At 33.5% G+C, this 24,673-nt stretch overlaps 1 protein-coding gene across 1 annotated transcript; it reads right to left on the minus strand.

The window, feature by feature from the left end:
• Positions 1-3,784: 3,784 nt before the first annotated feature.
• LOC139520902 (protein shisa-4-like) lies at positions 3,785-20,027 on the minus strand. Its single transcript, XM_071313938.1, has 5 exons — positions 19,964-20,027; positions 18,825-18,913; positions 16,613-16,730; positions 15,903-16,060; positions 3,785-4,254 (listed from the first exon to the last, which is right to left on the minus strand). Exons 2-5 carry the CDS (start codon positions 18,874-18,876, stop codon positions 4,046-4,048), a joined length of 537 nt encoding a protein of 178 aa, XP_071170039.1. The 5' UTR covers positions 18,877-18,913; positions 19,964-20,027; the 3' UTR covers positions 3,785-4,045.
• Positions 20,028-24,673: the final 4,646 nt, after the last annotated feature.

Raw genomic sequence — 24,673 nt, forward strand, 5'->3', positions numbered from 1 at the left:
TTGGTTGACCGTTATGGAATAACCGTTTCACAGATGATATTGGATATGTTCCTTACGTCGTAACTACAATCCCATTCCCTTTCATGAATGTGACCTACCGGGTAAGACTATTTACTGGATTTGTTTTAACATGAGCAACACGACGAGTGCCACATGTGGAGCAGGATCTGCTTCCCCTTCCGGAGCACCTGAGATCACCTCCAGTTTTTGGGGGGTTCTTGTTGCTTATTCTTTAGTTGTATATGTTGTGTTGTGTGTACTATTGTATGTCTGTTTGTCTCTTTCCTTTTAACCATGGTGTTGTCAGTTTGTTTTCGATTTATGAGTTTGACTGTCCCTCTGGTATGTTTCGTCCCTCTTTTACACCCAACAGATTAGGTGTAGAGACTGCGGCAAGCACAATCGTGTGCAAATACAAAATATAAGTATAACATGACAATACGTGTTTATAACTGTAAAGCAAAAACCAAAATATTTCATGTCTACGCAGAATAAAATTGAGAATGGAAATGGGGAATGTGCCAAAGAGACAACAACCCGACCATAGAGCAGACAACAGCAGAAGGTCACCAACAGGTCTTCAATGCAATGAGAAATTCTCGCTACCGGAGGCGTCCTTCAGCTGGCCCCTAAACAAATATATACTAGTTTAGTGATAATGAACACCATACTAAACTCCAAATTGTACACAAGAAACTAAAAGTTAAAATAATACAAGACTAACAAAGGCCAGAGGCTCCTGACTTGGGACAGGCGCAAAAATGCGGCGGGGTTAAACATGTTTGTGAGATCTCAACTCTCCCCCTATACCTCTAGCCGATGCAGAAAAACGCATAACAATACGCACATTAAAATTCATTTCAAGAGAAGTCCGAATCTGATGTCAGAAGATGTAACCAAAGAAAATAAACAAAATGACAATAATACATAAATAACATCAGACTACTAGCAGTTAACTGACATGCCCGCTCCAGACTTCAATTAAACTGATTGAAAAATTATGTCGTCATCATATGAATATCAGGCACAATCCTCCCCATGAGGGGTTTAGTATCATACCATCATAACATATATGAGAAGAACATAACCCGTGTCATGCCAACAACTGGTTTATTAATAATAAATGTGTTTAGTTCCGATGCAAAGACCCTATAAGTGAATCAATATTAACGCCAAAATATGCAATCTTTAATGACCTGACAACAGTATCGTAACTATATCCCTTCTTAATAAGTCTATTTAAAGGTTTTGTTAGCTTCTGAGGTGAATACTGACATTTTTGTGCTTTATAAAGAATATTTCCATAAAATATTGGATGTGAAATACCTGAACGTATAAGAAGTCTGCATGTTGAGCTATATTTACGAATGATGTCCTTATACCGATGATAAAATTTAGTAAATGTTTTGACTAGTTTGTGATATCGAAAACCCTGGTGTAATAATTTTTCAGTAATACATAAATTTCTCTCGTTAAAATCTAAAAAAATGTTACATACACGAGCGAATCGTACAAGTTGAGATATATAAACACCGTAAGATGGTGACAAGGGAACGTCACCATCTAAAAATGGATAATTAACGATAGGAAATGAGAAATCATCTCTTTTATCATAGATTTTAGTATTAAGCTTTCCGTTAATGATATATATATATATATATCAAGATCGAGGAAAGGGCAGTGGTCATTGTTAGTAGAAGCTTTATTTAAAGCAAGTTCAACAGGATAAATTTCTTTAGTATACATACTGAAGTCGTCATTATTGAGAGCCAAAATATCATCCAAATATCTAAAAGCATTATTAAATTTGTGTATCAGATGTTGTTTCGATGGGTCTTTGCTGATTTTTGTCATAAATTGTAACTCACAGCAATACAAAAACAGAAGACGCTTACCTGGTATCTATGATGAGTTTATATACAACCACTGGGTCGCACTGCTGGTGGCATTTTAATTCCCCGAGGGTATCACCAGCTCAGTAGTCAGCACTTCTGTGCTGACATGAATTTTTATTGATATGGTCATATTGATAAATTAACTGTTTACAAAACTTTTTAATTTTTGAAATACTACCTCAGGAATAGATTAACTTAGCTGTATTTGCCAAAACGTTTAGGAATTTTGGTCCTCAATGCTCTTCAACTTCGTACTTTGGCCTTTTTAACTTTTTTGAATTCGAGCGATACTGATGAGTTTTTTGTAGACGAAACGCGCATCTGACATAAATACAAAATTTAATCCTGGTATCTATGATGAGTTTATTTACACCGTTGACTCTTATGGCACGTCCTTTCTCATATAGCCCTGGTAGCTTTCCGTGACCCATATGAGCCCTCGATTGGCGTCTTGTGCTAATATTGGAGTTTCGAGATGATACAGGGCCAATATGGAAAGTGACATGTTGAAATCTATAAAATGTGTTCATTTTATACTTTTAATTTCCTTGACATATTTCATATACCATTTAGATGTAAATTATTTTGCTAGTTACATACTGTTCAATACGTTTTACATTTTTTAAGCTTAACTCCGTGAAATTAAACATTCGATTAAATTTAAAGACGAGTCAAAAAAAACGATACAAGATAATTTCATACAGCAAGCGTTGATTATAACGTAGAAAAACATTAGTACTGTACCTTTTAGAATAAGAGAAAATATTACAATTGCCGAAATAGTTCTTTGATTCAGCATCATTTTAGTTAAATGAAACCACGACAATGAACACCTGACACTATATATAATAAATCAATGATTTAGATACTGAAGAAGAGGAGCGATGATTAATCAGTGTAGTTATAACAGTACATATATGATATGTTTTATTAATTAGAAATTGCCACCTTATTTAGAGATCATTTATATAAATACCTTGTTTATTTGTAAATAATTTGATTTTTAATGTAACGCGTCGTCTGATTGGCTGACGTTGTTTTGTTTATCAGCTCATATACATAACTTTGTCATGTGATCGGGAAGTAATCAACGTATTGACTGACAAGAAATGACTGTAATATTTTTTCTATCTATTCGAAAAACATAAAAATGTGGTGCACACTTTAAAAAAAACCACGTACTATAACGTAAAAAGTAAACGGATGAAGGATTTTAGAAGTTTTCATATTTTTAACGATGCATTAGGTTTTGAATGTGCAAAGCTTTTGTCCTCGAGCATATTGAATGTAGTAAAATAGGTCTCATTTATATTCTTTTAATCATAATATTTGAAAATATTATACATACCATTGCATAGACCAATATCAAGTGAATATTCTCGGGAAAACTTAGAGGTAATTTCATTTTGGCTATTCTCCTTACATGAGCAATCAGTTTTAAAGAAAAACAAAAATAAAGACCAACATAGTACCTGCTAAATTACTTATCTAACTACACAATAAATGCATGTTGTTGTTCGATGTTTTGTTCTAGTATAATATCGACATGTCAGGAATCTGACAGTTGTTATCCATTCGTTTGATGTGTTTAAGCTTTTGATTTTGCACTTTGATTAGGGACGTTCCGTTTTAAATTTTCCTCGGAGTTCTGTTTTTTTTTTTTTTTTTAATTTTACTTGTTTTTTGTTGCACTTCAGTGTTCTATAGTTTCGTTGTTTCCTCTTATAGTTGATGTGTTCCCTCGGTTTTAGTTTGTTACCCGGATTTGTTTTCTCTTAATCGATTTATGACATTTGAACAGAGGTATACTACTGTTGCCTTTATTTAGGCTTAAATAAATCTTTCATTAAAGTTAATGTTCTCAGATATCATTTAGACAATCATAAAAATAGGTTTTGGCTTTATTAAGATAAAACAATTTTAACAATTAAAATATATCACAAAGTTTTTGATTCAAAATCCCACATCTATAAAACTCAATGTTTAAAATCTAGATTATCCAAACGGCAAACCATTCAATAATAGAAGATGAATATAACATAAGTACGTTCTGTCGGATTTTTTAAAATGGTAATTTGTTTAAAACAATTATGCATTTATGTGTAATGAGTATTCAGAAGGGTACTTTAACTAATTCTATGAACAAATCGCTAAGTTTTTGATGATGGCTGAGGTGCACAAGGCGGAGCTGTCGGTGGATAGGCAACATCCTGTGGATAAGCTGGAGGCGGTGGATATGTTCCTAAAGGCGCAAACATTGGTGTTGGTGGGTACGAATATGTAGCCTGGTACCCAGGAGCAACTCCATACGCAGGTGGAAGCTGTGAGTAGGTTGGTGGCTGGATCTGTGTAGCTGTTACTGTAATATTAATGAAAAATTGTTATAACACATTAATTTACTGCTGTACAAAATACAATAATTAATTATTTGTCAATCATTTCGAATAACTAGTATATCTATTCTGTCAATTAATTTGATATTTATATAAAATCAATAATGCTTTCCCTTTAGAGAAGATCAGATAATTGTTTAAAAATAAACGAACCAAAGCTTGCTTATTTGATGTACCGTAAGTCCTGAGTCATCAATTGAATTTGTATCGATAATTGGAGTTTCTATGTGTATCATTAATAAAGCCTTTATTTATTTTTTTGTGTATTTTTTACTGTTGTTCTTTTGGTCTTTTATTTGCCATGGCGTTGTTAGTTTGTTTTCTACATGTTTGATTATTCCTCTAAATTCTTTAGCTTCTCTTTTACTGGCGTTGTCAGTTTGTTTTAGATGTATGTGTTTGACTGTCCCTTTGGTATCTTTCGTCCCTCTTTTCACTGGTATCTCTTCCCATGATTTCTAAAGAAAGTATGCATCCGGAAGTATGTAGAATAGTTACTGGTTACTTGCACTATTGATACTATGGAACGTAAATATCTCGGTAGTATCTGTATCTGTATCTGTATTTAGAAATCATTTCTAATTAATCCCTCCTTCAAAGGAGCACTTCATAAAGAATATATATGTCTATACACACTTAGTTTGAAAATATAAAAAATAAAAAATATAAATGTACGCCCCGTGGAGTGTACGTTGGCTACAGTCTTTGACTCTTGCTCTTGCTAGACGGTAAGGTCTTTAAGAGTTCGCTTCTCTTGGCATGTAAAGCATAGCATAATTTTCTGGATATGTATTCTACCATAAAACAATTGTCGGTGCATTTGCATCTGCAACCACAAGCACATAATAAGTTACTCGGATCTAAAATGAGCTGTGCGTCTATTACAACGTTGGTAAGATTAAAGCATTTGGTACAGTTTCTAAAGCTAGAAAGAAAGCTTTCAAGTTCATGCAGGTATGGTATGCGGATATCATGCAAAGTCTTACATTCAAGAAGGAAGTGATCTACCGTTTCTGCGGATTCTTTGCATAGTAAGCAGGTGGGATCTACACTATTTTGATTAAATGAAGCTTTGTTGCTTTGAAGATAGTAGGTGCCTGTAAGAAGCTTTAGTTTTGTTTGAAGACGACTTATATCCTGAGATGATGTGCCTACATTTGCAAGACAAGGATGAGTGTTTCGCCAGAGTATATTGTTAGTGGATAGATAATTGAGAGAACTATATAGGGATACTTTTGTTCTCAATTGATCATGCCAGACACTGTCAACTGCTTTTTTTACTTGTGTTTTCCATCGATTTGTGTTGATCGGATTGAGCATCAGATCATGAGCTGAAGGTAGATTATATTGGGCTAGAATGCATCTTGCTTTTGAGAACCAGCTTTGAGAGTTGAAACCAGACATAAGTAGTTGTCGTTCAGCTAGATCCTTTTCTATTGAGGATTCCATTCCACATATTTTGTTATAGATATTTATGACAGCTTTATGTATTGTTCCTTGTATTGGAATTACTGCTGTCATAGTATAGACAGCTGCATCTGCAGTATTATTTGGCAGTGATAGGATTTGTTTCATTGCTTTCCTATAGAATACTTCTAATGGCTCTATGTGTTTTTTGTTTGGAAGTAATATATCTAGTCCATAAATAAGGACAGGTAGGATATATATTTGAAAGATATGTAGACAAGAAATTGGGTTGAGCCCATTTTTTCCGTGAAGACCAGCACCCATTAGGCTATACATAGTCCGTCTGGCTTTAGAAATATTTCCTTCAATATGAATGTTGATTGTTTTCTTTAAGTCAGAGCTGTGTTTAATTCCTATATGAGGAGCCGAGCTTGGCTGAAGCATAGCTGTATTATTGATCTCAAATTCAAACTCTGTATTTCTTGTGGAGGGCACATTTTTCAGTACAAGGCTCTTGGTGGGTTGGAGTTTATATTTTTCCTGAATACTGTAGTTTTCAACTGTACTTATCATTGACTCGATATCTGAAGGTGAATTTGCAACCAGGGCGACATCATCAGCGCAGGTCGGCGAACCACAATATATATTCCCAATGTAGGAACCCAGACCGCTATTTTCCAGTTGGTCTAGAATGTCGTTTATATATACTTTGTAGAGTTCGGTACTGAGAATTCCACCTTGTCGTACTCCTTGGTGAACAGGGAATGGATTTGATATTAAACCATTCCATTTGATGGAGGTTATGGCATAAGTACTAAGTTGGCGTATTAAGAGCCAGAGTGTTCCACCTACTCCTGATAAGAAGAGTTTACGATGCAAGCTATCATGGTTTACGACATCGAAAGCAGCCTTAGCATCCAGTAGAGCAACAAAAATAGGTAGTTTTTGGTCCATGGATTCTGCAATTGATTCTAATAGTATGAGAGCACTGTATAGTGGAGAAACTCAGGGAGTAAAGCCTCTTTGTAGACGATTTTGAAGAATATCAATAATGTCTCTGATCAGCTGTCTGAGGAGTATTTCTAGTATTTTCCCGATAATTGGAAGTACAGTGATACCTCGGTAATTTTTTGCATCTGTTAGTAACCCTTTATTTTTGAAGATTGGGGTTAGTATTCCATGTTTGAGGCAATCTGGAACTGAGGCTTCCTTGCATATGTTGTTAATAATTGCTGTAACTCCTTGTAGTAAAGCATCACCACCATATCTGATGTGTTCTGCTGTTATGCCATATATATCTGGCGCTTTGTTGGTGTTAAGCTGGTTTATAGCTTTGTCAACTTCTTCTGATGTAAAGACTAGAGATTCCGCATTTTCTTTGCAAATTTCTTCAATGATATCAATATCAAATTTCTTGTTGGTATCGGATTTGAGATCAGTAGTTTCCGGTGTTGCAAGCTTGCTAAAATGCTCATTCCAGCCTTGGAGTATCTCTTCTCTTGTAGAATACGTTTTATCTTCTACGCATAGATCTGATATGCCATTTGTTTTCGACTTCCTCTGTGCATTAACTAGTTTGTGGAAGATTTTACTGTCTCTTTGTTTTGCATTCATAATTGTCTGTAATGATTCATCCCTTTGTCGTGCAATTTCTTGTCTTCTGGCTTTTCGCAGTTGTTTCTTGGTTCTTTTTCTGACTTGCAATGTTTCACCAATCTGTGGTTTCCCCTCCATTTTCTATTCATAGAGTGCTTTTTTGTTCGCTTTTACGGAATTTTCAATCTCTTATTCCATATATGTTTGCTACGTTGTGATGACTTTTTTGATGTTGGTACAATACTTTCTTGAGTAGCTATGATGGTATCCATTAGTTTAGTTATTGCAGTTGGATCATTTTCGAAATCAATTATATTCTCTTGGAGGCTTTTGGTTAAACATTCTTGATATTGAAGTAAATCAATTTTATTCCATTTAATTTTGTTTGAAGTAAAATTTTTATCTTTTTCTTTCCCAGAATCCATTTCTATTTCAATTTCTGTTAATAAAGGATAATGGTCGGAGGTATTGTTTGGTAACATGTCTAGTCTAATGGTGTTGTTGACTTTGTCGGCCAAGTTGCTATGCACAAAGATATAATCAATTGTAGATGACTCATTGCCATTCGGATGGATGAATGTTAGAGGAGTAGGTTTAAATGCAAGTTTTTTAGAGTTGATAAATTCTTCCATCCAGATTGATCTTGCCGGTTTCTTTGAGGATTTCATCAAATCACAGTTCCAGTCGCCACATAAAACTGGGGTACATGTATCTGAGTATTTGGTAATTATCTCATGAAGTTGATCTAAACATTCTTTGAAATGGGTGTTTGCTTGTTTTGATCCATTACAGGGCATATAAGCACATATCAGTAAAATTGGTTTTGGTTTAACTTTCAGTTTAATACATATGATTCTTTCTGATCCATCCTCAATTTTTTCTACGAGATGATCCATGCTTTGCTTCCAAAGAATAGCTACTCCGCCATATCCTCTTGGTCTTTGTGTTGGTAGTATTGGATTGTTTTCAACAACAGATTTGCATGTCCATGAAGTTTTGCTAAACAGGTCACCAATATTTTCTTGTTCAAACTTAAACAGCCAATGTTCTTGGATACATATAAAATCACTAAAATCTAAAATATTCTTTATACACGCTTGAGAGTTATATACATTTTTACAGTTGAACGTAGCTATTCTTAGAAGTGCAGAATGTTCATGTGCTATGGGATCATCGGAGATTTCTGCAAAGTTCTAAAAAACAGTTCGACTTAGTATCGGTAACATTATCCAGTAAATGGGTATCGGACCTAGTAGCTTCTCCTTGAGGTTGTACCTCTTCCATATCCGAGTCATCAATAATGCAGATAGGTTTAGGAAGGTCAGGGACCAAGATATAAGACTCTTTTTTAGATTCTGTTTGGAGAATTTGCGGTAACTGAGCTTCTGACAGAGTCTTTTCCTATTCTATCTTATTTAAAGTTATGATGACTTCCTTATCTAGGTTTGATGATGTTTTCTCTGTATAGGGTTTAGTTTGGATAGAAATTTCTTGATTCATGATATGACTGGATTGTGTAGAATGATCTAATTTGGGTTGAGTACTGCTGTCGATGTTTTTGACACTCTCTTGTCCATATTGTAAATTTGCACCTTGCAAGTTTTGATGCGTTGAGTGCTGTTTGTTTGAAGTATCAGTTGTTTGTTGTCTGTACTGATAATTTGGAGGTGGTATATTCCATACATGTGGTGGTATTTGTGATTGGAATGGCCTGTATAGGTAAGGTTGATGAGTTGGCACCAATTGTGGTGAACCTGGCCAATATGGATGCATAGGTCTATGATGAGGAAGATGACTTGGCATTCTTGTCATGTATGTAGAACCAAGAGATGTAGGATGCTGCATTGAGAATGGATTGAAGTGACATGGTTGATATTCTGGTCTAAAGGATTGTTGCTGTAGAGATGCTTTTAAGTTTTTGAGTCTTTGCTGAATTGATTGAAGTTCCATGTCATGCATCTGTCTGTATAATTGACGGGTATTCTCTATGTGAGTTATACGATCGTTAATAATATTGTTCTCTAAAGTTGAGATATGTGTATTAAAGTTGGATGCATGTCCATTAGCAAAATTGGATGTATGTCCATTAGCAAAATTGGATGTATGTCCATTAGCACATGATGATGGACCATTGTCTTGTGTATTTGATGGTTTTTGTCCGGTTGTTGAACTGCTTAAATCTAGTGGTTGTGTTCCTACAATCTTCATTCGTAAAATACGATTGGAATTTTCAAGTTCTTTAACTTTTGCCTCTAGATTCAGGGAATAAGATTTGAGATGCGATTGATCTTTTATAGCATCATTAATTATGACCTTCTCCTTTTTCAGCTCTTCTTCCATTTTACGAAGCTTATTTTCTTTTTGTCGTAATTCTTTATCTGATTGAGAGCTTGATATATCTGTTTTATTTCTGATATTAGAGATCGGAGCTGCTAGAGTTGTTTTTGCTGCTATTGGAGAGTGTTGTTCGATTGGAGGAGCTTTATCATCTAGTTGATTTCTGATAGTTGACTCTTCATTAAGAATTGCCATTTCCCCAGTTACTCCACAAGCATCAGTTGAATATATCTCCGGGACAACAACTGGCATGCATCTCTTTTTTTGTTGGATTTGATCAGTGCTTTGGTTGTTTCCATTTTTTCTATTCCTTGGGAGATGTTGTTGCATGTCCGTAATCTCTGATGAGATAGAGTCAGCTTTACTACATATAGTACAGATGTACTGGATGTTATTTTTGTCACATTCGAGTTTTTCTATTTCTTCTTTTTTTTAGCTTCTCGCAAGCATAGTGGATCCAGTGGTTTCCTTTGATACAAAATACTACCCTAGATAAGAGTTTTCTATTGCATTTTGGACAGTTATCATCAGTCGATTGTTTGTTTGTGTCGACTGTATTCTGGTTTGATTTTTTTGCCAAGGATAAGTCAATTCAAAATTTGGTGACTATATGGAACGCATCTATCCAATCGAACTAGAGATAAAGGATACTACAGATACAGTTAAGTCGGCTTCATATCTTGACTTACATCTAGAAATTGACAATGAGGGTCGGTTGAAAACAAAACTTTTACGACAAAAGAGATGATTTCAGCTTTCCAATTGTGAACTTTCCATTTCTAAGTAGCAACATTCCAGCAGCACCTGCATACGGGGTATATATCTCCCAATTGATACGATATTCCCGTGCTTGCATTTCCTATCATGATTTTCTTGATAGAGGTTTGCAGCTCACAAGGAAGCTATTAAACCAAGAGTTCCAAATGGTAAAGTTGAAATCATCCCTTCGTAAATTTTACGGACGCCATCACGAGTTGGTTGACCGTTATGGAATAACCGTTTCACAAATGATATCGGATATGTTCCTTACGTCGTAACTACAATCCCCTTCCCTTTCATGAATATGACCTACCGAATTAGACTATTTACCGGATTTGTAATCACATAAGCAACACGACGGGTGCCACATGTGGAGCAGGATCTGCTTACCCTTCCGGAGCACCTGAGATCACCCCTAGTTTTTGGTGGGGTTCGTATTGTTTATTCCTTAGTTTTCTATGTTGTGTCGTGTGTACTATTGTTTTTCTGTTTGTCTTTTTCATTTTTAGACATGGCGTTGTCAGTTTGTTTTAGATTGATGAGTTTGACTGTCCCTTTGGTATCTTTCGTCCCTCTTTCAGTTGATTGGTTATCGCTTTGGCTTCCAGCAATGGAGGGTTTGATTATCTCCTTTGAGAATGTTCTCTGATGCTTGGCACATTCTTCTCTAATTTGTTGGTTGATAGAAGAATAGTCTTTGTTATTGTCCATTTGTTTGCATATATCTTGAAGTTCGTCAAAGAATGCTCTATGATTACGACCATTGACTTCTGCTCTACACGTTATGTTGTACAAGTTTATTCTATATTGTTGACGTTGGTTTAGACAACATTTGACTGATATAGATTGTTCTACCACCTTTCCCGACTGGTCTTGTTTTTCATGAATGTTAAATGTAACCTTGGTGTTTTTGTTAAAATGCTGGACTAAGATATTTCTGAAGTGAAGATAAAATGCAGCACTAAATTCCAAAATTATATTGCCATGTTTGTATTGTAAATTTACATCAGAAGATCGGCTGGATGCATCTGATATTTTTTCAACAGCTTTTTGTCCATTTAGTAAGTAGTTTTTGACTGACACATTGACTTCTGATGGTGTAAATACTTGTGTTGGTATCCTGTCTCTTGTTGACCTTAAGGTTGCCATTACAGAAGTGTTGTAGTCTTTATGTGAAATTAGGTTAGAATTGGTATAGCGTGGGAACATCCACACTGACCACAAGCAGAGAGGTGAGTATGTTGATTGTATTGGTTTAGCGTGGGAACATCCACACTTACCACGCAAGATTATGTAATATAGTTGAGCAGAATACTTGGTAAGATTAAAGAATCTGGATTGAGAAAACTAGGTCTTTTGTATATAAGGAGAGGTAGTAATTTCCTTCCTGGAATTATGCCAATTAGCGTACTAGATGGTATAGATTATTCTTTATATAAATATTGACTGGTTATGATTAGTAATTTCTTTGATTAAAGCCAAGATTGGTGTAGCGTGGGAACATCCACACTTACCTATTAATATAAGCGTTATACTGTCTAATGGTTATATTTTATATCTTATGTATTGATTAGTTTCCTATTTCCAGCTTTTTATAAAAGCTATTACTTTCCTGTGTGATGGAAGCGTGATTTTTATGGAGTATAGAGATGATGTAGTTATGATGAAGTTGATATGAAGAATTTCCAACTAAAAAATTGGTATAGCGTGGTGACATCCACACTTACCTAGGAGGGTGATTGTGAAGACCGGTACAGATGCTTTTGAGATAGATCTTGATGCGATTGTTAATTTGTATTCTGTTCCAGCTTTGTTAGAAGCTGCTTTATATATGAAATGGCAGAAGTAGTATATTGCCTAATTATATATTAGTTAGATTATCCTTTTCCTTATAGTGGATTAAAGCTAAAGTTAGTATAGCGTGGGAACATCCACACTTACCTAGTAGTATAGATTATGTCGTTATACCAGAGTTTCTATGTAGAATTTCCTATTAAAATATAATAGTTGAACCAAACATAGAGCCACAGAAGTATTCAATCTTTTCGTAAAAATAGGTATAGCGTGGAGACATCCACACTTACCTAGGAGGGTGATTGTCAAGACCGGTACGAGATGCTTTTGAGATTAATCCTGTTTCAGCTTTTTATAAAGCTACTATCTATACAATTTTGCAGAAGTATTATACTGCCTAAATATAAATTAGTTAGCGTATCCTTGTCCTTATGAAAGATTTAAGCCAGATTATGGTTTAGCGTGGTGACATCAACACTTACCTAGGAGAATAATTCACTGATGGGTACTGTACCAAATGGGGTTCATATTACATATTTTCAATTAGTGTTCAGCAAATTAGATGATTCAATGAAGCAGGATCTTGTGAAGATTTGTTGTATTGTTGGTTGTATTGTAATAAACGACTAAAACTCGATACTTTGCGTTGTGTTACTTTTATGCTCAAAATCTATATCGAAGGCGCCCATACAAAGGTACAAAGTAACGTCATAAACATAAGACGTAAATACGGGAAACATAACGTTAACATTTGCATTATATTCTCAACATTGGTATAGGGTGGAGACATCCACACTTACCATCTACTTGAACCAGCAATCGTAACGTATTTGTAATGAGATTTTGTGAAGCCAGACGGTGTTAAGTAGGTATCTGGGATGAATCCCGTCTTGATAAAGTTCAAAATTGTAGAACAGCTTGGTAGTGGAATGTTGGCCTCTACACGTGGTGTGTTTTGGGTTGGTACAAAGATTTATGTTGAAGTCTGGAGATGTGACTCGCAGTGAAAGATTTAGATCATGGATTTTCTCATTCAGGATTTTGATTTGCTGTAGTAGATTGTTGTCTTGTTGTATAATGTTTATTGGATTTTGTACTTTGATATAATCGTTGTATTTTGATATGGAGTACACCGGTATATTTAAAAAAGTAACTCTGCAAGGAGGATATTTATTGATGAGGTTGACAATTTGTCTGTATTGATGGATAATAAATTCAACCGTATCGGTGTTCTCTGTTGTTAGCGAGATAGATCTGTCTTTATTTTTTGTGGTGAGATTACAGGTGGCTGCCCAAACATATAAATGAATGTCACCATAGGTGTCTATTTCCGATCTTATATTTTCTTGCAACCAATTTTTACAATCTTGGGTTGATGCCCCAGGTTTACACCGAAATACAATATTTGAATGGATAACGTTGTCAGGGAGCAGCTCACGCTATGTACTAGGTTATTCACTAATGCATTGAATTTAGTCTACTTTAAAAAAAAAAAAAAAAATAGGTGGAAGATATAATCTGTTGAAGAGGACAATGTCCGATCGTTACTTATGTCAGCGTTTACAATATTGATTTAAAACTACATAATTTGAATATGTTTTCAATGCGGTCACCCTGTTAACGACGGGTTTATTTTGTCTATCCTTACTTTTTGACCATTGTTACCAATATCATTTTTCCTTTAATTATTTATGCGACAACTGAGATTACCCTATAAGACCATATTATTTTTGATCAAAACATTTCAAATCCCACAGAATATGGTGTAGACCATCACCAGCAGGGGTGTTTATAAAGTTTAACTCATTTATTTACCAAGCTGAAAACCAAATTCGCGATTCGTCTACATAATACTAGTGACGCTCTAATCGAAGAAAATGAAAAGGCTGAATTCATTACCAAGATGAGGAGCATTGAGGATTCTAAATTCCGAAAGGTTTGTCAAGTATTGCTTACCTTATCTATTTCTGGGGTATAAAATCCTTAGCTTTTTCGAAAAATTCAATGTTTTTTAAACAGTAAATATGTAATTATGACCAAAATCAATGATAACTCATGTTAATACAGAAGTAGTGACTAAACGACTCGTGATAACCCTTGCAAGGAAACCTCCACCATTATTTGCATGGACTCAACGGAAATAAAGATAGAAAACTGCATAAATTCTGTATTTTTTCATCGTTCTTGTGAAAACAGTACATATTATGACGTAATTGTGACGTCATCAGATAAAAATCTTTATGTTTTTCATTTATATTTCTTGACCCGATGCATTTCTAAACATTATGTGCCAATTTGAAATGGTTATCAAACATTTTATTTTCTTGGGCCAAAACTAGGCCTTAATGCCCCTACTCCTTTACCCATCATAGATAACATGCTTTAGATTTTCTACGCTCGAATCCTAGATTATTTTAGCTATATTTGTCATAACCGTCGGAATTATTGGTTCTCAATGTTCATTTAGTGCATTTAGAGTAGGAGAAATGATAACATACCATATGCCACTGAATACTGTGTAATGCGTTTACCAAAACAGGTGAATGTGTGTGTTTGCGATTTGTGAAATGGTAACATATCAAATGCGAATGAATTTTTTTGTAACGCGTGTACCACCAGCAACATGTGTGTGTATGTATGTATGTTTTCGACTGGGGAAATAATAACATTACAAATGAGACTGGATGTTGTGTAATGTTTGTACCACCAGCAGTAGGTGTGTATATGTTTGTTAACATACCATTAATGCCACTGAATGAGTGTAAAAGAGAGACAAAAGATAGTGACATTCAAACTCATAAGATGAATGTGTGTGATATGGAACTGGGAAAATGATAACATAACAAATGCGACTGGATGTTGTGTAATGTGTTAACCACCAGCAGCATGTGTGTACATATGTGTTTGGAACTGGGGAAATGATAACATAACAAATGCGACTGGATGTTGTGTGATGTGTTAACCACCAGCAGCATGTGTGTACATATGTGTTTGGAACTGGGGAAATGATAACATAACAAATGCGACTGGATGTTGTGTAATGTGTTAACCACCAGCAGCATGTGTGTACATATGTGTTTGGAACTGGGGAAATGATAACATAACAAATGCAAATGTATGTTTGCGACTGGGGAAATGATAACATTACAAATGCAACAGGATGTTGCGCAATGTGTGTACCACCAGCAGCATATGTGTATAAATATACAAAAAAAAGAAGATGTTGTAGGATTAGGCGCAAGTTCCATATCAGGAAAGTCGCCTCCGAAAACATCAATATAATAATAATGTTGTATGATTGCCAATGAGACAACTGTCCACAAGAGACCAAACTGACACAGAAATAGTCAGCTATAAAAGGCCCCGAAATGACAATGTAAAACAATCCAAACGAGAAAACTAACGGCCTTATTTACGTAAAAAAAATGAACGAAAAACAAATATGTAACACATAAACAAACGACAACCTCTAAATTACAGGCTCCTCACTTGGGACAGGCACATACATACATAATGTGGTGGGAATAAATATTCACAATGATAACATTATCACAGAATGTTGTTCGATGTATGTACCCCCACCAGCAGGTCTGTATAAGTGTGTGTTTGCGCCTGCGGAAATATGATAAATAAAGGCATACCTAATAAGACTGAATGTGTGTTATGTTAGCATTTAAGCTGTAGATGTGTATGTGTGTGATGGGGGGAAAAGATGACATACCGAATGAGACTGAATGTTGTGTAATATGTGTACCACCAGCAGCAGGTGCTATCACTGTTCCACGGTGTCCTTTCTTCTTTACAACACACAAAATAACACCAATAATTACTCCAAGAAAAACTATAGATCCTATAACCGCTCCAGCTATAACACCAGAACTGAAAATAAATGTTATAGTGTCTATTGAAATCTTAAAATATTCAAAAAACTTGAAATTGTAAGAAACTCGATCTTCAACTCATCAACTGTTGTTGATTTTTTTCTAATTTTTGGTTTTCAAATTCATACCAGAAATGCACCCTCGTTGCTTCGGAAACATCTTTTGCAATAATTTTCAGAATCAAAAAGTGACAAAAAAGTAAAACGAACGCTGGTCAAGGAATCAGAGCTTTCATGAGGGAGATAATATTTAAAAAAAACACCTTTATATCTTGTATTACCGTTGACTCTTATATAAATTAGAGTAGTAAATAGTAGGAATCAAAACAACCCTGGTTACGTAAACTTGAATTATAATAATTATCCAAGGTAAAAAACAATAATATTTTAATGTGTGTATAAATTTTAATTCCCATCAGAACAATCAAATGAAGATTCATTAGTGATTAAAAAAAATATATGTGAAAAAATTAAACAAAAGAAACCATATTCAACTTCTACATAATGAATATAATAATGCTCATAGTAACTATTTAAAGTAGGGTACTTACAAATTTTCGCAACAATATCTATTATATATGTATCCACAACAACTATATTCACAGTACATGTAGTCAACTGTATTTGAGAGAGAAGAATGCTCGGTACAGAACTCAAATGCTTCACATACTACAAAAAAATAACCGTTCTTAACTAATGCTTCACATACTACAAAAAAACAACCGTTCTTAACAAATGATTCACATACTACAAAAAACAAAACAGTTCTTATCAAAAGCTTCACATACAAACAAATGCTTCACATACTACAAAAAACAACGGTTCTTAACAAATGCTTCACATACTTCAAAGAACAACCGTTCTTAACAAATGCTTCACATACTACAAAAACAACCGTTCTTAACAAATGCTTCCCATTCTTAAAAAAATAACCGTTCTTAACAAATGCTTCACATACTTAAAAAAAAACGTTCTTGACGAATGCTTCACATACTACATAAAATAACGTTCTTAACAAATACTTCACATACTACAAACAAAAAAAACCGTCCTTAACAAATGCTTCACATATTACAAAAAAACACCGTTCTTTACCAATGCTTCAAATACTACAAAAAACAACCGTTCTTAACTAATGCTTCACATACTACAAAAAAACAACCGTTCTTAACAAATGCTTCACATACAACAAAAAACAACGGTTCTTAACAAATGCTTCACATACTTCAAAGAACAACCGTTCTTAACAAATGCTTCACATACTACAAAAACAACCGTTCTTAACAAATGCTTCCCATTCTTAAAAAAATAACCGTTCTTAACAAATGCTTCACATACTTAAAAAAAAACGTTCTTGACGAATGCTTCACATACTACATAAAATAACGTTCTTAACAAATACTTCACATACTACAAACAAAAAAAACCGTCCTTAACAAATGCTTCACATATTACAAAAAAACACCGTTCTTTACCAATGCTTCAAATACTACAAAAAACAACCGTTCTTAACTAATGCTTCACATACTACAAAAAAACAACCGTTCTTAACAAATGCTTCACATACAACAAAAAACAACCGTTCTTAACAAATGCTTCACATATTACAAAAAAAAAGTTCTTAACAAATGGTTCAGTCACAAAAAAAGCGTTCTAAAAAATGTTTCACTTACTTCAAAAACAAATCTGTTCTTCACAAATGCTTCACAGACTATAAAACAAAACCGTTCTTAACAAATGCTTCACAGACTATAAAAACAAACCATTCTTAGCAAATACTTAATATACAAAAAAATCAAAAGGTTCTAAAATAAATGCTGAACTTACTGTAAAAAGAAATGTGTTGCATTTTCAAAATATCTAATAGATATGTAGTGATTATCCATCGGTATACAACTGTTGCCTTTATTTATCTACATTAATCAAAACAATTAGTCATATCTAGATATCAGAAGATGTGGTATGAGTGCAAATCAAACAACTGTCCATCAAAGTAAACCATTATAATTCAAAGTTTTCTTCTTATTAGTTATCAAATGTACAAGGCTTATAATTCAACACGTTAGACGCACGTTTCGTCTACATAAGAATCATCGGTGACGCTCAGATCAAAATAGTTAGAAAGCCAAACAAGTACAAAGTTGAAGAGCATTGATGACCCAAATTTCAAAAGCGTGAAACATCAATTCGACAACAAACCAACATAAATTACCAAAAAAAAACATAAGTATTTATCAATATATGTGACACCTGTTGTGTTGCCCAAGTTTCGGGGTAATAGCAGAAAAGAAGGTACACATGGAAATATCCGTTGTCATTCGTGAAACAGAAATTCCGTCAACAAATCAATAATGGTGTAGATGATATTGTTTTAACATAAGTTTATTGTATCCTCTTTCATCGGCTAGATCAAACAGATGTTAGCTTGCGGCCTTTGAGCTAAAACCATGGGTACACTTTGTTCGAACCGTTTATTGAATGGAACAATTAATTGTTATCATAGTGAAGTATCACATTTTGTCCGGAATGACTTTTTTCGGGGCGCCGGTGTTATAAAATAAATAAATAAACATATTGGGTATTTCAGTATAACATATATATTTTTTATCCTTATACCTACCCTCAAATGTATAAAAATAAATAATGGTAAAATCAATTTTCTGATATAGTTAATAAATGTTGAACAGTCAATAATGAAAGATATTGTTAATTAACAAATGTGTGAAAACAAAGAAAGTCAACGTATGTACATTCGTAGTTTACCTTTAAACACAAAGCAAAATATCATAAAATTCCAACTAGTATGAGGCGCCATTTTTATTGAATGTAACCACGGGAACACTTGACATCACCTGTAAAGAATCAATGATTTTCATTTCACCTAGGTAAACGATCGATCATTGAGACAATTAGGTAACGATCGATGATTGATACAATTAGGTAACGATCGATCATTGAGACACTTAAGGTAAAGGATCGATGGTTTATCCTGTAATTATTTCAAATAATGCGAACGATAATCGATTACTAGTATCTGTACTTCAGAACAACATTTCAGTTGTCTTTTTTCCGATTTTTGTTTCAATAGAAAAGAGGGACGAAAGATACCAGATTTGAAAAATTGAAAAATAAACTGACAACGCCATGGCTTAAAATGAAAAGGACAACCAATAGTACACATGACACAACATGCCCGTTTTATTTTATTCTGACACTTCTACAATTTCTGAGTTTTTGGTATGTTGTGTTTTATATTTATCTGATTCATACATATATTTTAAGCATCTGTGAAATATTTGCAATAATTTGAGCAAAACCAATATGATCTATTATGAGAATGAAAGCAATGAACTGTTATTGATATGTTCATGCTTGTAGATTAACTACTTAAACAAGTTAGAAATTTTTCAATACAGTAAAAAAAAAATACCACAGGTATAGATACCATATGCTGTTATTTGGCAAAACCTTTTGGGATTTTTGGTCTTCTAGGCTATTTGAACTGTACAAGGGAACACATATATGACCAACCACGACATATCCAGGCTTATGGAGGTAGAACGTCATTGTGAGAATATCGCCGTTAACTATATGTGACTAGCCATTTCCAGGCTTAGGAGGGTACATTGTCTAAAATTTGATTTTTGTATATTTATCTAGAATATTCCGATACAAAACTCTCTGTCATGTTATTATGACATATTTGTTGTAATAGCAATGAAAAAGAGTCATTTCGAATACCGGTATGAAAATGAGACTGTTCTATGACGACTTTTATTTATTGAAGCCATTAATTTATAAAACACAAAATTATTGTATTTATTGGCTTTTAGTGATGTTCAATAGCGTATTTGAATAAAATTTCAAAGACTTAAATTTACTGCAATGCAAACAATTCTTACCTCTATTTTAGAACATGTAATTTAAACTTGTTGAAATGAAGTTAGTTTGAAATTTGTCAAAGTAAGCTTTAAGAATTCCTTTTTTTTTTAATTTAGATTTATTATGCATGTCTCTAAACATCGTATGCGACGCGTAACAGTTTATAAGTAAGTGTTCTCATATATTAAATTGATACGGTGCATTTATTATGGATATATTTCAGACTTCATTATGAAAGAAAAACTTTAGAGCAGAGCATTATTTGTTTGTTTGTAGCTCTATTTTAGAACATTTGATTTAAACTTGTTGAAATGAAGTTAGTTTAAAATTTATCAAAGTAAGCTTTAAGAATTCCTTTTTCTAATTTAGATTTATTATGCATGTCTCTATACATAGTAAGCGACGCGTAACAGTTTATAAGTAGGTGTTCTCTTATATGCATTTGATTTTTTATTATGGATATATTTCAGACTTCATTTATGAAAGGAAATCTATAAAGCAGAAATTTGATTTTTTTTTGTATCAATTTAAAATGTAGATTCAAATATTTTTCACTTCAAACGATAAAATAAAACTTCTTCAAAACTTATATATGATTTATAGTTCGGCGTCCGCAAAAAAGAAGCCAACGAAAGTGTTTATCTCTTCTTCACAAATACGTATTTCATTGAATCTCGATATTTATCATGTTTATAATTTTTCTAACAATGATGTTTTACCTCCATAAGCCTGCAAATGTCATGGCGGGTCACATATGACATTGTTTGTTCAAGTTGTGAATATTGGTGACAATTTTGATAAAGAAATTGATTAATGTTGACGTTTTTATATTAGCGCGAAAAGAAACAATACAAGTAATGCACAGCTACATCAATAGATGGACAAGATAATTCTTTGTTGAAAGAAGTTTTAAACATGAGAAAGGCCGATCAGTTTTCAAATGAAGAAATTGTTGGTGATGCATTCTATAAAAATACATTATATAACACCAATCATAGAACCGCTAGGAGATTTCTATTGTTGTAGTGGACATTTTAAAAAAATAAAATAAAGCATTTACAGAGGAAAGCATCATGGAGAAAAAAGAGAAAAAAAATGAAGTTCATGATCTGTTCCTTTTGTCTTAATAATAAAAAAACAAGACTCCTAATAGAGCGGCTATGTGTATCGGAAATCAAATAAAAATACCATACAAAATGAGCATCAAATACCGAGGATTGAAGATAGCTTGGATGCTTTCTCATTGGGATATGGATTATCACCAAAGACCATTGATACCTAAGTGACAAGAAGAAGACTGCGTTTTCAAACCAAAACAGTAGACAGCGTCAGTGAACAGAAATGTCGTTAGAACTATTTAAAGTAATACCAGGCACTTTCTATACTAACTAGTATAGAAGGTTCCTGGTAATATGGAGTCAATGTTCGAGCGAATTATTTAAACAGTAGTAAAACGATTGCAGAGGCGTATTTCAGTGCTATACATTGATGATATTACAGTTTATGGGAAATAATTTGATGAACATTTTTCAAACCTTCTTTGTGAACTATGGACAGACTTAAGACCACTTGCTTGAAGAATAAACTAACGAAATATGCATTTCTTTGTAAGGAATTAAAAGTTTAAAAAGAATGTAAAAAAACTGATATAAAAAGAAAGTCGAATATGTTGCGAAGATAGCGCCTACGCAAAATGAGAAGTAAGATATTTCTAATGTACATTTTCGTAATACAGGAAATTTATCAAAATAGTTCTTCAATAGTAAAAATTTTAAGAGATCATACAAAGCAAAAGAAAATGAAATGGGACAGAAAAACAAACTAAAGCCTGTGAAATTGTATTTAAACAGGTAAATTTTGAAATAGAATTGAATGTGCTAGTCGGGGGCAATTGTATTTATAGATTTCTGAATAATCCTATGTATTGTGTGTTAAAGATATCCGTGTGTGTGGTGTATATAAACAGCCCAGTTTCTACAGAAAGAACGTCCCTAGTATTGCTTCGTCAATGTGATAGTACTGAAAGAGTCTAAGAGAAGAAGTAAACGGTTTTTACTAAAGATATCTATATTGTTAAAGCTAGATGCAGAAAGAAGTAAATCTTTCTTTAATTGATGAATGTGAATGAGATTATATGAATGTGTACATATTATCTCACTAGTAATGACTTGAAATAATTACAACATTTGGACTAAATATTGTGCTTGCTGTATTCACATGATATGGATTTAACATAGGTATTCTACTGTGAAATAACATTCATTTCATAGTCACCAGCAAACTCTATTATATGGACAAGCTTCAATATTTTGCATGCCATCTTATTAATTTAACTTTAGAGAATAAAGTATTTCTGTTGTTCTGTATCGTAAGAAAACCAAGTTTATATGCTGTTTATAAATAGAGATTACCAAAAAAAATAAAAAAATTTACATATACAAAACAGTACGAGTGGACGTTACCGGGGTCCTTCTGTTTGCTTTTTTTTTTTTTTATTGTTTATTGTTTTTATTTATTTGATATCTCGTCTCAGTTTCCGTATCATTTTCTTTGTTTCTTTGTACTTTTTATTGCAAAATTCCAATTCATGAGTATTCTTGATATAATTTATATGACATATCAAAATAGTTACAAAAGCCAAACAAGTACAAAGTTGAAGAGCATTGAGGATCCAATTCCTGGGATAAGAAAATCCTAAGTTTTTCGAAAAATTAAAAGTTTTGTTAACAGGAAATTTATAAAAATGACCGCATCATTGATATTCATGTCAACACCAAAATGCTGACTACTGGGCTTGTGATACCCTCGGGGACGAAAAGTCCACCAGCAGTGCCATCGACCCAGTGCTGTAAATAGTTATCAAAGGTACCAGGATTATAATTTAGTACGCCATACTCGCGTTTCGTCCATATAAGACTCATCAGTGACACTCAAAAGATATTGTATTGATGTTAGACATTTATTCAGCGATATACTCCTGTTGCTTATATATATATATATAAAAGAATAACATTACACATTATAAAGATAAGTATTATTTCTTAAAAATATCATCTATAACAAACTATTTACAATACAACCACATAATAACAGATCAATATAAAGCGACAATGATCGTCACAAATACATACCAAACCAAAAAAAAAGTAATGGAAAACGACAAAAATGCTGGACTGTGTCAGTGGTTTCCACGGGATTCGAACCCGTTAAGTTTCAAGTGAAAGTTGAAGTTTGATACCAATTCAAAGCGAAGTAACCACTCGACTAAGCCAACACAATAATTATAGATCTATATATATATTATATATCTACCTGTATACTGTGACGACATGCCGGGTAATTCTTTAATATTTACCTATCTACAAAACAACAATACCCAATTGTTAAAATGACTTTTTCAGTAGTTATGATATATCAGGACATGATTAGTGTAAAAGATTAATTATTATCTAGTATGTACACAACTATTTATATGAATATTCGTGTTGTTTATTCTTTAGTTTTCTATGTTGTGTCATCAGAGGCGGATTTAGAGGGGGGCCCAGGGGGCCCCCCTTTTTGTGAAAAAATTTGGTTGCTTATATAGGGAATCATTGAAGAGTGACTGGAGCGGGCCCCCTCTTAGGTCAGTCAGTGGCCCCCCACTTATGAAAATTTCTGGATCCGCCACTGGTCATGTGTACTATTGTTTTTCTGTTTGTCTTTTTCATTTTTAGCCATGGCGTTGTCAGTTTGTTTTAGATTTATGAGTTTGACTGTCCCTTTGGTATCTTTCGTCCCTCTTTTGTCTCTGTTTCTTTAATACCTTTTCAACATCTGTCTACATGTACAGTTGAGAACGATTCCGGCAGTTAAAAGAGCATACTTATGTTAGGTGTCGTCCCTAAAGTAATTGTTATCCTATATTAATATTGGCTTGAAAAAAATAATAATATGTATATATATGTTTGTTATACTTACCATAATGATATGATTCTTATTTTGGTAAATAGTGCCGGTGAATTGTTGTCTAGATTTCAGTTTCATTTTTTAATTGAGTATGAAGACATTCCAGGAATATTTTTATATTTTCTTTCAACTTTTTAAACAATGAGCTACTAAATTCGAAAATAAAAATAAAAATCTGTATTTAAGAAATGCATATTTAATCCACCATTGTTTATCACATTTGAAATACCGGATCATATCTGCATACATTAAAAAAGGAAAACAATAATACCGACCTTCAAGGTAAATTCAAAAAGGGGAAAACCATACGCTAACAAAATCAAACTTTCTTAGATGCCTCCAAAATGTGCTCTTTCATTTTGAAATGTTTTTTATTTGATGTCCAAATTATCTTATATTCAGTGCCAATACGTATAACTTAAGATTTGTGTATTAACATACAATCTTCGGCCTAACTATTGATTTGAGGTTTTGTAAATACTGTTAACAAATAGTGGGATGCCTATTTAGGTACATTTTATCTATACACATTTTTTTTTAAATAATCGAGTGTACATAAGTTTCTTGTATCAACAAGAGTTGTCAGGTTATTCTGATCAGCGGCCACCCAGCTCGTGATGACGACCATATAACTTTTAAAAAAGGATTATCTCAATGCCTGAAATCAAACACCTGTTTAATAAAAAGTTTTGAGAATAAATCCATTGGATGTATACTGATAGACATTTTGTCTTAGATTCGTGTTCATTTGCGTGCTGTATATTATATTTGTGATTCTATTT

This window comes from Mytilus edulis, chromosome 1 (genome assembly GCF_963676685.1).
Source record: "Mytilus edulis chromosome 1, xbMytEdul2.2, whole genome shotgun sequence".
Lineage (NCBI taxonomy): Eukaryota > Metazoa > Mollusca > Bivalvia > Mytilida > Mytilidae > Mytilus > Mytilus edulis.